General features: G+C 32.0%; 1 protein-coding gene across 2 annotated transcripts; it reads right to left on the bottom strand.

Annotated features, from left to right (window-relative positions):
• Positions 1–1,086: 1,086 nt before the first annotated feature.
• Positions 1,087–7,084, bottom strand: LOC108456991 (phospholipid:diacylglycerol acyltransferase 1-like). Of its 2 annotated transcripts, none has more exons than XM_017755779.2 (7): positions 6,166–7,084; positions 4,051–4,273; positions 3,688–3,971; positions 2,802–3,129; positions 2,412–2,671; positions 1,601–2,075; positions 1,087–1,488 (listed from the first exon to the last, which is right to left on the bottom strand). In XM_017755779.2, exons 1-7 carry the CDS (start codon positions 6,654–6,656, stop codon positions 1,456–1,458), a joined length of 2,094 nt encoding a protein of 697 aa, XP_017611268.1. In that variant the 5' UTR covers positions 6,657–7,084; the 3' UTR covers positions 1,087–1,455. The 2 variants fall into 2 exon arrangements, with proteins under 2 accessions (XP_017611268.1, XP_052875530.1); XM_053019570.1 differs by lacking the exon at positions 6,166–7,084 and adding an exon at positions 5,814–6,025.
• Between the last annotated feature and the right edge of the window lie 6,632 nt (positions 7,085–13,716).

Raw genomic sequence — 13,716 nt, 5'->3', positions numbered from 1 at the left:
TAATATGGTTGGTGGGATTGGTGCATTTATGCCCCGTTAGCATATTCTGGTGTGTGTTGGTAGATTGATCCACGTATCCATTCTTGAGTCCAAGTCAATTAATAAGGGTCGAAATAATAAATCGAATATGAACTATAAATAATTATTGATTATGCTTAAAGTATTTATATTGAGATCGATTTACATTATATGAAACGAGATGCTAATACTCTGAGGGTGCATCGACAATTTTGATATTCGATAATGTATTATGAATATCCTGAGGGTGTAATGGTAAATGAATTATGTGATTAATTATGTAATGAACAAAGTTAATGTAAAGTTAGTTAACCTGCTTATGGCATCTTTCTGTTATGCTTGTCAATTTACTTAAATGTATGTATTGATTTCTAAGTTATATGAACACTACTGAGCATGCATTATTCCGTGTAAGAATTTATTTGTTTTCGTGCACAGATCTTGATCAAATTCCTTTTAGTAAATTTCAATGCTTGATTTATAAATTAGTAAGGATGAATATATGTGTTTAATCACTTCATTATCTACAACAAATAGAAATATATTGATTGCCAGACTGTTTAATTATGAATTGATGAACTTGAGTTTAGTGTAACCTTTGCCATTATGTTAAATTGATGTTCGGACATAAGAACTATAGTGCTAATAGCCATAGGCAGGAAATGATTATGCTTGGGGTTAGGTGAGGTGTAGACACTGCGATTCTCTCATCGACATCGGTACCCTCTTTTCTCGTCGCGACCTCGTGAAACTTGTAGGGACATCACTATGTCCCTTGTTTCCACTCACGATCTCACCTACTGTTTCAGCACTAAGTCTTGAATCACTTTCGGAGTCTCATAAATGCCTTCATGGGCACAAATTGAATCGAGACACGTCAAATCATTTAAGTTTAAATAACGACATTGCTTAGTGATATTAATATACATTATTAGATAAGATATTTAGTAGAATGATTATAATTAATTTTGTTGTTGTAACAACGTAATATGATGCCATACACTCAGATTTAATGGTCGAGTTGGATATAAAGTGTCACATATAGCCTAAATTTGGATAATATTCAAATTTTGATATTTTAAAATAGAAATAATAACTCTAATAAAAAAACAAACCCAGAAAAACATAAACAATCCTCAATTTACAAGAAAGTTCAAACTCCTAATAAAATGTTGGATGATTAAAGAAAAAATACGAAAAATAATGGGGTCTCAGTGTAGCACTGCAATTTATATAAACTTCACAAAGCTTAGTAACACAGTTTGTTGAAAATTATGTCACAGTTTAGCTGCTAAAACAATGTTATCTACAAACCAGTAATCAATCCCTGGTTTAAACATTATCAAACAATCACTTCTCCAATTCCATATAATATTTGATCATTATGTTCATCATTTGTTCGAGAAACACCAAGCAATACAAAGCTGTTTCATCCGATCAACTGGACGAATGTACCGGAATCTCCTCGTCCTGCACACATGAAACAAATTGAAAACAAGTACAAAGATTTTCATCTAGTTCTTTATATGGATATGGACACTTCAAGAAAAATAAAGAGTCGGAGTAAGATCGATATATGTACCAGTTGCAAGTTGATATTCTCGGACCAGTTAAAGATCTTTGAATAAACTTGATCCCCTCCTAGTTCTTCACCGGAAGCCCCAGCAGCAATCCTTATAACATCTTCGATCAATGCAAAGTTTCCCATGATATCTACATGAGCACCGCTAAGGGTGCCACGGCCTTCCAATAGGTTGGCCGGAGGCAAATGATTGTATTCCCTAATGTATGTTCGAATTCCGGAGGGATTAAATCGGGTTTTACCACGCCAGCCTTTAGCGCACATGAAACCTGCACTTAAAACAGGTACTGTCTCGTCCCCGTCCACGGAATACACACCGTCTCTCAGGCAGGTATCTTCATCATCGGCAGATGTATCGATCTTAAACGGAATGCTACACTCGGCATGAGGTGATAACTTGTACACATATGCTCGTTCAGTTGGTAGGCCAACTCCATACAGAGAATAGATTTCCATATCCGGTGCGTTCGGCAACCTATGGAAACATTTACGAACCTAATGAGTGTTTACATATACAATCAAACGTAAAACAAAATTCACGGCCTGGAAAGTGCATTATATCGTACCCGTATATACCGCAAATTGAAAGGAAAATTAAGTAGAATTCAAGAAAATAATCGGAAGTTATGTTACTTGGACTTAGAGATAAGTGTTGGTTGGACTTCTATCAACTTTTAGGCCACATATTCAGATTAAAGATAAAAAACCAAAGGAGATATAGAGAAACAAAAAAGTTACTCGAAAAGGGAAATTGAATGTTAAATATAAGGCAACAAGAAACAAAATGAAACAATGGAATAGAGATTCTCACCTCGTTTCCAAAGGGTTTGACCAATACTTGTAGTGTTTATACTTGGGGTCGTCCAAATTGTCTGCAACTCCATAGGAGAAATGGGCGGTACCACGAGCCATCATTTTTGGAGCAACAAAATGAAGCAGGTCAACAAGTGAATCAGCAGTGTAAGTTTTATACTCTGCAACGGCTTTGATACCAGCAAATCCCATGTCATGGTATTCCGTCCACACGTCTCTACAAGTCGTGTTTGCAGCACTATGACCCTTAATAGCACCCTGAACATTGCCATATAGAACAGTCATACAGCAAAACAAGGTAAGTTAGCTATGTTACATGGACTTGAACTTGCACTCGAGCAAATAAGCTAACAGGGGAACCTCCAAGATTACAAGAGAAATGAATTACCCTGAAGTCAATTCTCTCAATGTCGGATGAAGGTGCCTCGGCGACATCTTTTCCAAAGGATATAATCCTGCCATAATTTGCACTTTTAGCTTTACAAACTGCATTTTCGGAACCAGCTTGGTCAGCAATCTGAGTCTCATTCTTCTTTTCTCTCTTTTTGGCACAAGAATTTCCTTCCTCCGGTGACCAGTCTAGACCACCCCATATTGTATTCCCACCTCTTGGTATCATCGACATGGTCGAATCCCAAGTCCGGCTCATTCTCATCACATGTTGCAATGTTTGGAACTGAAATATATCATTATCCAAAAAACCGGGTGCAAGAGCCCTGCATTGCAGGTTCGTTTTTGTAAGAAAGAATTAACATTTAAGAATTCCTGATATAATTTGAGACTATCAACTAATAAGTAACTTGCATATCTACCAATTTTGGAGCTCAAGAATATAGGTTTACTGGATGCTCTTTGACAAGGAAAACTGAAAACTTCTTCCTAAACATGAAAGACGCGACATATATGATCAGCCACATAACACACTGATTTATTACAAAAGCAGAAAACGGACTAATGACAGTAATGAGTAAATGAGATCCATGGTTGTGTTGCTTTCGGCATATTTAAAACTCAACAGATAATCGTGTTTCTAAGGATACGTACAAAAATGTGGTTTTAAATGCAAATGCTGCTTCATTTGTGTTGTCACGACTCACGACCTATTTAAAGTAATCAAATTAGTACTTGATGAAACCTTTAAAGTTTCCCAATACTGTGCAAATTCCAAAGCTTTTGCTCAGAAAAGATATAATAAGATGACAGACGAAACATCATAAGATACATACGCAGTTGCTAGAACTAGTTACTTCTGAGAAGGTATACTTGTTAGGTACCTGGCAACTGCAATATCCTTTGCTTCAGCTGAGAAAAGCCCAGCAATAGCTTTCGGAACGCCGAGAAATGGCCCCCCAATGTTAACAACGGCTTTAATATGCTTAGAACACCAATCTGGCCCACCACCACCACCCATCGGAGCAGGTGCTTCAACCCACTTCATGAAGTGTAGGAAATACAGAACTCCCATCGAATGAGGAATGACTACAACTTTTCTCCCTCCATTTGTAGCAACCAACAGTTCAATATTACTCTTAATACGGCTCAGTGTTTGATCACGTACCTGATTAATCAAAAGATGTCAACATCTTAAAGGTGCACAATCAATGAACCACATTGCCAACGTGTTGGGGAAAATTTACCTCGGTGTTTTGAAATGAGAGTCTCCAATCGTAAGCAGCCATGTACATGGTTTTATCCTCATATCCAATCCGAGCCAAGTTAGCAATCAGAACTGCCCACACAAAATATCCAGGAGCGAAGTAATCTGCAGCCACTAGGCCAGAGACAGGCCTTACTCTTATACCACAAGGATCTAATCCGGTTTCATTATCCAATGACATGTGCTCCACCCAGCATAGAGGTCTGCATTCCAATAAAACCACGGAGAATGATTATCCGAGCAACACCAAGAGTTCATAACTTAGTCACAAAACTAACACTTACGAATCAAAATGCTATTGAACTGGAACAAGGAGCAAGCAAATTGCCATAGGCCTATTCTAATACAACATAATATTTTTCAATTTTTACCAGATTAAAAGTTCTTTAAACAACTGTAATGCACTTGACATTCAAAATAAATGTTGCTTTCAGTCCAGTGAATCAATCTCTTGCAGGTTATGGTAAAAAAAAAAAAAAAAAAGCTAAACATGTCATTTCGGTTCCATTTTGTTTTCATACATCATGCAACCTGGTGTTTCAATTTAAAACGCAAGGCACACAATTGAAAGAGTAAAGATATGGATCCAACTCAAACATGTCTCGTCTACTAAACCAAGAAAAGCACAATAACTGGTATGCAAAAAAAGAAGCAAATAATAAATGGATGGCACCTCACAACCATATAAGCATATCTTATGGTCTATGTTAATCAGACTCGGTGTGTCTTGGATATGGATACGTGTCTGATAAGGATATGAATAGTCAGAGCAACATAGGTCATAGGTAGTTGGCCCAGCATGACTTTGAAAATCGGAGTGAAGAGAAGAGTAGATTGAGAAAAAATCAAATGAATACAGAATATGGAGGCTGTTTCCGGGGTTGTCAAATCAAAACAAAACATCAATTCTCAACTTTCCATAAAACTTGAAAATTCTCCAATGTTATGCAAAAGGCTCCGGATACATCCAGCATCTCCCAATATATGCAGCCTTCCTACTGTTTATAAACAGGGAGGCTATTTCTGGGGCTTGAATCCGTAATCAAGACGGAATTTACCAGAAATTCACAAACTAGACCTTTTATCAGGCAAACAAAACTGCCTACAGAAATCACCAATACATGTTGCATAGAATTAACAAACAATTGTAAAAACAGCATTAAAATCACCAGTACCCCTTACCGGAGACTATAAAACTACACCTAATTTTCAGGGTTTTGAACCTTAACTACCAAAGGTTCAGAAACTAAATATTTTATCCCACAACCAAAAACACAACATCAAACCATCTTTACCTAATGTACAGAATCAACAAACAATCCTAAAAACAGCATTTTAATCACCGTTTACCGATACCCCTTATCCGAAACCACAAAATACCCCCAGTTTTAGGGGTTCTGAACCTGGAAAATGATTGAAAGTAGACACTTAACCTTAATTACCAAAAAAAATCACAACTATACCTTTTAGCATGCAACCAAAACCGCAACATAAATCATCAATACTTGTTGAACAAGATCCCAAAACAATACCCTGAATCCATAAAACTATACCTAAGTTCTGGGGTTTTAAACCCCCGGAGAACAGATAGCAAGTAGACACTTAAACTTTAATTAACAAACATCCACAAGCACAACCAAAAATGCAACATAATCACAATGCTTTGTGTCACAAAATCAACAAACAATCCTAAAAACAGCATTCAAATCACCAAAACCCTTTATCCAAAACAACAAACTTCACCTAATTTCCGGGGTTCCGAACATGGAAAAACGGATAGCAAGTGGACACTTGTTGAACAAAAATCAACATACAATCCTAAAAACAAAAACCCTTATCCAAAACCCAGAAAACCACACCAAAAACCCAGAAGCTTGATGCCAAGTAGACACTTAACCTTAATTACCAAAGATTCACAAACAAGACTCTTTACCATCCAACATAAATCAATAGTACTTGTTGAACAAAAATCACCAAAAAAATCCTAAAAATAGCATTTACATCATCATAAAACTACACCTAATTTCTAGCTAGATAGCACACATACAAAACTTACCAATAAAAGAAAGCAAAGCATCAAAAAGAGATTAGATACCTTTTATAGACTTCACCAAAAGTACCACCCCAAAGGCGTTTCCTAAACAAGCCTTCAGCACACTCACGGCCTTCCCATAGTTCAAGTCCACCAGTGACAATCCCAGGCACAAACACCACAGGGTGCTTAGCTTCCAACCCTTCTTTCTTGAGCTTAACACCAGGCGGGTCGGGTAAAGGACCCGTTATTGCTTCCGTTACATACTGAGGGAATGAAGCCGGCATTGCATTGTAAAGGAACAAGAGGAGCCACCAGGTTATACATATACAACCAATGAACCAACAGCAAGTGTCCATACATGACCACTTGGGTTGTTTTGGTGGTTTCTCACCACGTTTCTTCTTGATCTTTGATGGGGTTTTCTTGTTTTTGCCATTAACATCATCATCACCATCCGCATCAACATCATCATGATCTTCGTCTTCTTCTTCTGCTTTATGCTTTGAATCTGAAGATTCATTTATGGGTTTTCTTCTTCTAAGTGAAGACATGTTTTTTCTTTTTGGTTCTTTTGTTTTAACTTAAATCACAAACTCTAGTCGGCCTTAAATGAAACACAGTGTTATTTAAAAAAAAAAAAAAAAAGACTGTCTGAAAAAAATCAGTTGAAAAACTTGAAAAGAATCCTCTTTCTAGGTTTCAGATCGAAAAAGGAAATAGGACAATTAAAAGCAAAGCAATTATAGGCATCAAAGGGTCAATAGTCCAAAGCTAAAACGCTTATCCAATTTACTAGCCATAATTTTAGATATATTATATTTAATAAACAATTTTAAAAAATCAAGAATACACGACAAAAGAAAGAAAAACAACAACAAAAGATTTTGGTTGAAGTAAGAACATAGAAAAAAAATCTAACATATCATCTGATTGAATTTTAACAGTGTTGTTATTAATAGAGTAAAATTTAAATTTATGTTTTATAAAAAGGGTACGATAGTTCTAAAGATTATATAAAAACAATAAATGTAATTAAAATTTATGATAAAATTATTAAAAATAAATAGATAAAACATATTAGTTTTATGTTCTGGACACTTTCTTTTGTTATTTAAAATATTGTTTTTTTTCTATACATATGGAATTAAATATAAATTTTTGGTCGCAATTGACAGGCTATTAACATATTTAAATTTGTTACACTCTGGAACATATGAAAATAATGACGTATAAATTATATTTATATAAAAATTAATTTTGATCTTGGGTGTCATGATTTTTTAAGTTCGAATATCACTATCTAGGGCTTATTCTTCTAGATTTATTTTGAATATATAAGTTTATTTGTATGACTTTTATATAAAATATAAATATAAATATAGTATTTATTATTGGATAAATTGCACCCAAGGTTATTAAATTATTAGTAAATTACATTTTGATCATTCGACTTTAAAAGTTATAAAATAATTATTGAATTATTCAAATATTTTCTTTTAAGTTTATCTTTTTAAGTTTAGCTAGCAAGCTCCAAACAACAATTTAACGATCAGTATGGTGAATTAATACTAATTGAGTAGAAGAATATATCTTAGATCCAAGTTATTTAGATTTTCCTTTGTTGATTCGTGACATTTAAAGTTGATGCAGGTGATGCGAATAGTGAAAGTCATACAACAACGATTTGAACAACCCAATGACTTAAATAAAAATTTTTGAATAATTCAATTACTATTTTGTAACTCTTTGAAGTCGAGTGATCGAAATGCAAACTTACTAATAATTTAGTAACCTTAGTCGTAATTTACTCTTTATTATTTTATAAAAAGAATTGATCTTTTAATTCGAGTTGATTCATGATATAATTTTTTTAGGAGCTTAAATATAACAGTAGATACTAAAATTATGAGACATGGGTGAAAAAAATTACGACATAGATTTATAAAAAGATTATAAGTATGACATTGAACTTTCGTGCCAAACTGAGGTATGATTAGATATATTAACCCAAATAAAAACCTTCATAAATTAATATTATAAATAATAGTAATTTAATAAAAAATGCTAGAACCGTCTAAAAATAGGAGGAAGGGAAAAAAAGATTCCCTAATGCGTTGATTGGGGCGTTGGGGGGATGGGATGCTGCAATGGGTGAAGTGGGTCCACCTTAAATATGGACCAATTATCTGTTTCCAACCTTTTCATTTCATTTTGTTTGTTTTTATTATGGCGCGGTTTTGTAAATTTATAATATTTTCATAATTTAACGTCAATTTTCAATTCAATGCAAGGGAAAATAATTCTAGAAGAATAATATAAACACAAAAATATGGGAGCAGTTAAACAAATCAGTTTAAAAAAGGAAATTGGTAGCAGTCATTCAATGGAGAATGAAATAATTTTAGATGAGTTATATATTTACCTATAGTTAATGTAAAAATAGTGGGGTGATAAAATTAAATATTATAGCGTAAAATAAAAAGTAAGTTAAACACATTATATAGTTTCCTATCGTCTATTCAAATCCACCCGTAGTCAACCAATTTCAGGTGCAGCTAAAAAATTGGCAACAAGACTTGTGGGTGGAGTTATCATCCAAACCTAAAGGTCGGTTTAAAATTGGAGAAGATTTGGTCAAAAAATTAAGTATATTTGAAATATAGTTCGAGTTCGAAACATTTAAGGCTTGAATTTAACCTAACCCTTCTTCTTCTTTTTTTTTGTTATTTTTCATGCTCGTTTTACTATTTATATTCAAGATTCGTTGGAGGGGTCCAAGGTTCAAACATGATTCTTCTCCTGGAGAGTATAATATACTTTAACATTACATTCAACTACTTAATAATGTTTTTAATTATATATAAAATTTTAATAAATAAAAAAATATTTTTAAAATTAAAAAAATAATATGAGCAGACTTAACATGAACTTGGGATAATTATTTATAAATATAGATAATTTTGGACAGATTTTTAATTTAATATTTCAAGTCAAATTAAGTTTAAACCGAATCAGATGAGGCCCTGCGCATCAATGCCTCTCTTGCTTCGTGTTTGTATCTTAAGCAAAAGATGAAGTTGCTGGTAGTAGTGGTAGCGGCCGCCACAACAGCCACTTCATACCGCAACAACGGTAGGACTTAGGAGTGGAGTTTCTCAATTTTGGGAGGTTTTATACATTTAATCTTTTTTTTCTATATTTTTGGTTTTATTTATTTGGGCCATTTTTGAGTATTTTATGTTGGGTTGAGTTTGGTTTAAAACTAGATATAATGGGTTTGGGCTAATAATTATATTATTCGCTAATAAATATAACACTAATAAATGAAAAGGATTAAAAATACATATAATTAAAATTATTTTATATTTTATATAAAACACTAATAATAAAATGTGAAATATTAATAAAACAAATACAAATAAAAATTAATTTATATTTTATATAAAGATGCTATTAATAAAACAATTATAATTATTGTTATTTATATTAAGAATGTTTTATGTTTATTTCAAAGGAAATGTGATACATTAATAAATAATAAATTATTATTTTAATGTTATTTTAGTAAATATCAACAAAAAAATATTCTTATCAGTTCAAAAATTTTTCAAAGGTTTTTTTAAACCCATATTTTTATATAGATTAGCTTCTAATGTCACATTAGTTGCATGTGGTTTTACATGTTTAATATTTATTTAGTCTTTTAAAATTGTATTTTTAATTATAATAATTAGCATAAAATAATAATTCCTATTTGAATTATTGGATATAATTCAAATATATTAACTTATCAGTTCAAAAATTATAATAGAAAATTTTTAAATAATAATTAAAGTATTTTAACATATTCAACACATAATATAGTTTTACTTTATGTAATTAATCAAAGTAATATTATTCAAAAAATAAATTGTCACACCCCAAAGTATAATGGGTTAATTGTAAAGAATAACCAAGAAATGACCTAGGCTCGATGGTTAAGTAGCTAGCGCACTCTGTAAAGATCTTAGATTCTTTCCGCTCTTCCCCTATTTCTTTTCTTTTAAATTTTCAGCAATCTAAGATAAAAGACACAATAAAACAAATATGAATCAGTGTAAAATTTGAACAAGATGGGTAGTAGCTCAAATGGTTAAAATGTCACTTTTCCCCCTTGTTTACTCAAACCTTATATATTTAATTCAACTTCTCTTAATTTAACTAGGATTATGTTTTCTCTTCAAATCTAAATAGGATTTTTTTTCCTTCTCCCTATTTCTTTTCTTTTCTCTCTTTTACATCAAATTTTACCTTCTGTTTGCTGCTGAACATAATTGCTTCCACTAATTAAACCCTTCTCGTTTAATTGTTCTTCCATCGATCACGCAATTCACAACAATCTTAAACTCGATTTTTCCCAAGAAACGGTAAGTATATCTTGTTTCAGAGTTTATATCCCAAACTTCTACAAATTTTCTATCTGACACTAACCCTACATTTGATTAATTAATCTTTATTGGTTCTTGTCAAATCTCTTGAAAACCTTGATTTATCTTGAAATCCATCATTAATTCTTGCGTAAATGTCATTTGAAGGACTCGATTTAGGTGCCCCAGACTAGATTTGATCGTTAGGGATGTCGTTCGAGCTTTCGGTGAAAGGTGCGTGTTCTTTTACAACCGAATTGGGGCAAATCGTGCCTAGGTTTAGGGCCACACGAGCGCATGGACCACACAATCATGTGCCATAAAAGCCCTAGTGTAGTTCATAAACCATACGACCTAGACCATTCTACACAACCGTTACTCCTCTGTAGATTGATTTTTCAATTCCCATACGACATCAATCTGTTACACGGCTTGACCACACAGCCGCGTAACCCCTCCACACAGCCTATAGCATCCCACATGGCTGTGTACCCTATTTTTCAAATTTTTTAATTTTAACCAAAACTTTATGATTTTTTCAGTTTAGTCCCTGAATGGTTCTTGATCTATTTTTAGCATTTTATTTTATCCAATTTAAGACTCCGATGATATGAATAATATTAGAATTCATGACCTGATTGATTGAATTAATATTATAGATATATATATTTGCATAAATTGTGACTAATACATATGGCTATTGTATCTGTATTTGAGATTGTACGTACAACATGTCTTATGTTACCGTTAAATTGAACACATAATAAGCATGACTTTTGCTACTGAATCGATCTATTATAAGCATATTATTTGCTATTGTATTGAACTGTTATAAGCATATTGATTGCTACCATATGTTCTGTTAAAAGCATAATTAAATGCTACTATTTTGATTCGTTTTGAACATGCCATATTGCATTACATAGGGTGGGACGATTTGAACAAAGAAAGTAGTCGACAGTTTATCTTCTTGACCAGTTGTTTATCCACAATGTATTTTAGTCGGTAGACATCTGCTCGACCAGTAGTTTATCTACAGCGTATTTTAGTCAGTAGTCATCTACTCGACAAGTGATTTATCCACAATGAATTTCAGTTGGCAGTCATCTGCTCAACTAGTGGTTCATCCACAACATGTTAACAAATTTTATCTACACAAGCAGATGATTATCCACCGATATTTTTTATTATTAGAAGTTAATCTGAAATGATCAGTGGTTCATCCACAGCGTCGTGTAAAGATAGAAGAATTCTGAGGAACTCCTACTATGGTGTGTAGAGTGGGGTAGGAACATTTCCAGATAAACTGAATTGCCTTGCATTTATAAGCATTTACATGGCTACGAACACTGAGATATCATGTTGGTGAGTTGATCTAATTTATTGATATTCTGTATTGCTATTTAATTGTTATTTATTCTATGAGTGGATATTTTGTATGATTTGCCTACTGTTTGCACTGGTTTTCTTGTGATTGAGCTCGCACTGAACTTCATAACTCACTCTCCCTCTTATTTCCATATTTACAGATAACCCACCAAGTTAAAATAGAGACTCGACATACGAAGGGCTCGGCTCGAATTTGTTTTTATACAAAAATATTTTAGATTATTATTTAAAATTTCAGCTATTTTGAGTCTATATCGTTTTATTTTTAAAACCATGGCATGAGACTTTAGGTTTTGGTTTTACATAGCATGCATGACATTTAAGTTTTTTCTCTTTTATTGTAAAATGTTGAATTACAGATGTTAATCAATTATGCATGAAAAATAGATTTTACTAAAATTAAGAAAATATCACTTTTCTGCTGCTTGATCATTATTAATTTATGTCTAATAAGTAACCTAGAAGTTAATTGAATTTTCAATGGTAATCATTTTTTTCGAGAAATATTAAAAACTAATCGTATTTTGTCAACCCATGAGTTGTTTTCGAAAAATAGACTAAAGTTTTTTTCCTAAAGATAAACAAATATTTTAAAATAACTAATTTACAAGTCATCAATTGTATTAGGCCATTTTGGTGGCTGATGTAATCTCCTAGATTCGGGCCTAACGTTTAAGCCGGGTTGTGGAGGTTACATAACTAATTATGATAATTAACTCTAATATCGTTAAATGATAATTAAGATGCTTAAAATTTTATTCAAGTAATAACTCTAGTTTACATAAATAAAATTATCACAACTTTTATTTACCTCAAAATTTGTTAACTAATAATTGCAAATTATAATTATAATTATCATAATCTTTTCCCTATATTTTATGCGTATAGTTCTATTTAAGTAATAACTCCATCTTAAAATTAGCACAAATTTTTTAACTAATAATTATAATTTAAATTATAATTATTTTTAAATGTATACTTATCACTTCTATTTAATTTCAATTTTTTAACTAATAATTATAAATTAAATATTATAATTATTTTAAATATAAATTTAGTAATATAATGAGAAATAAAGGATATTCTCGTCAGTTTAATTTTTTTCAAAATTGTAATTATATATATTCTAGACTAGAGATATAAATTATAAAAAAATCTGAACAAAAATGAACAAGATTAATGTATAGTTTTTGCGTTTATAAAAAAATATATTTTTTTTGTGAAAAGAAACAAGATCATTTGATTACATTGAATTAAGTTGGCCAAAAATGCCATCTATTCAATTACATTAAAAATCTCTCTACATAGATTATCAAACACTTGCACACCTGTCTCCCTATCAAAAGTCATTTTAGCTAAGCAATCAATAACTTTGTTATTCTTCCTAAGAACATGCTTAAAAAAAGCCATTATTGTAATACCTTGAAAATCTTTACAGTAATATATTATCCTTGATATAATAAAATAAGAAAATAAAGTGATAAAAAGGGAAGTTTTGAGTTATGGCAACATTGGGAAGTAAATTATGATATCTTGATTCAGGAAAGGACTAAATTGTAAAAGTTAGAAAAGTTTTGTTGCCTAAGAGTAAATACTCAAGACTTAAAGGGTTAAAGTGTAAATATGAAAAGTTGAAGGACCAATAGTGTAAATATTTTAAGGGTAGAATGATCTAGAAACTAAGGAAAATGGATGAATTGGGACCAAATTGAATAAGTGAAGAACTATGAGGGACTAAATTGCAATTTTACCAAATTAAATGATGACTCAAGGATGGAATTCTAAAAGATCATGAAGGGCAAAATGGTCAATTAGT

This window comes from Gossypium arboreum, chromosome 9, assembly GCF_025698485.1.
Source record: "Gossypium arboreum isolate Shixiya-1 chromosome 9, ASM2569848v2, whole genome shotgun sequence".
Taxonomy (NCBI): Eukaryota; Viridiplantae; Streptophyta; class Magnoliopsida; order Malvales; family Malvaceae; genus Gossypium; species Gossypium arboreum.
This window is presented reverse-complemented; position numbering and strand designations above follow the sequence as displayed.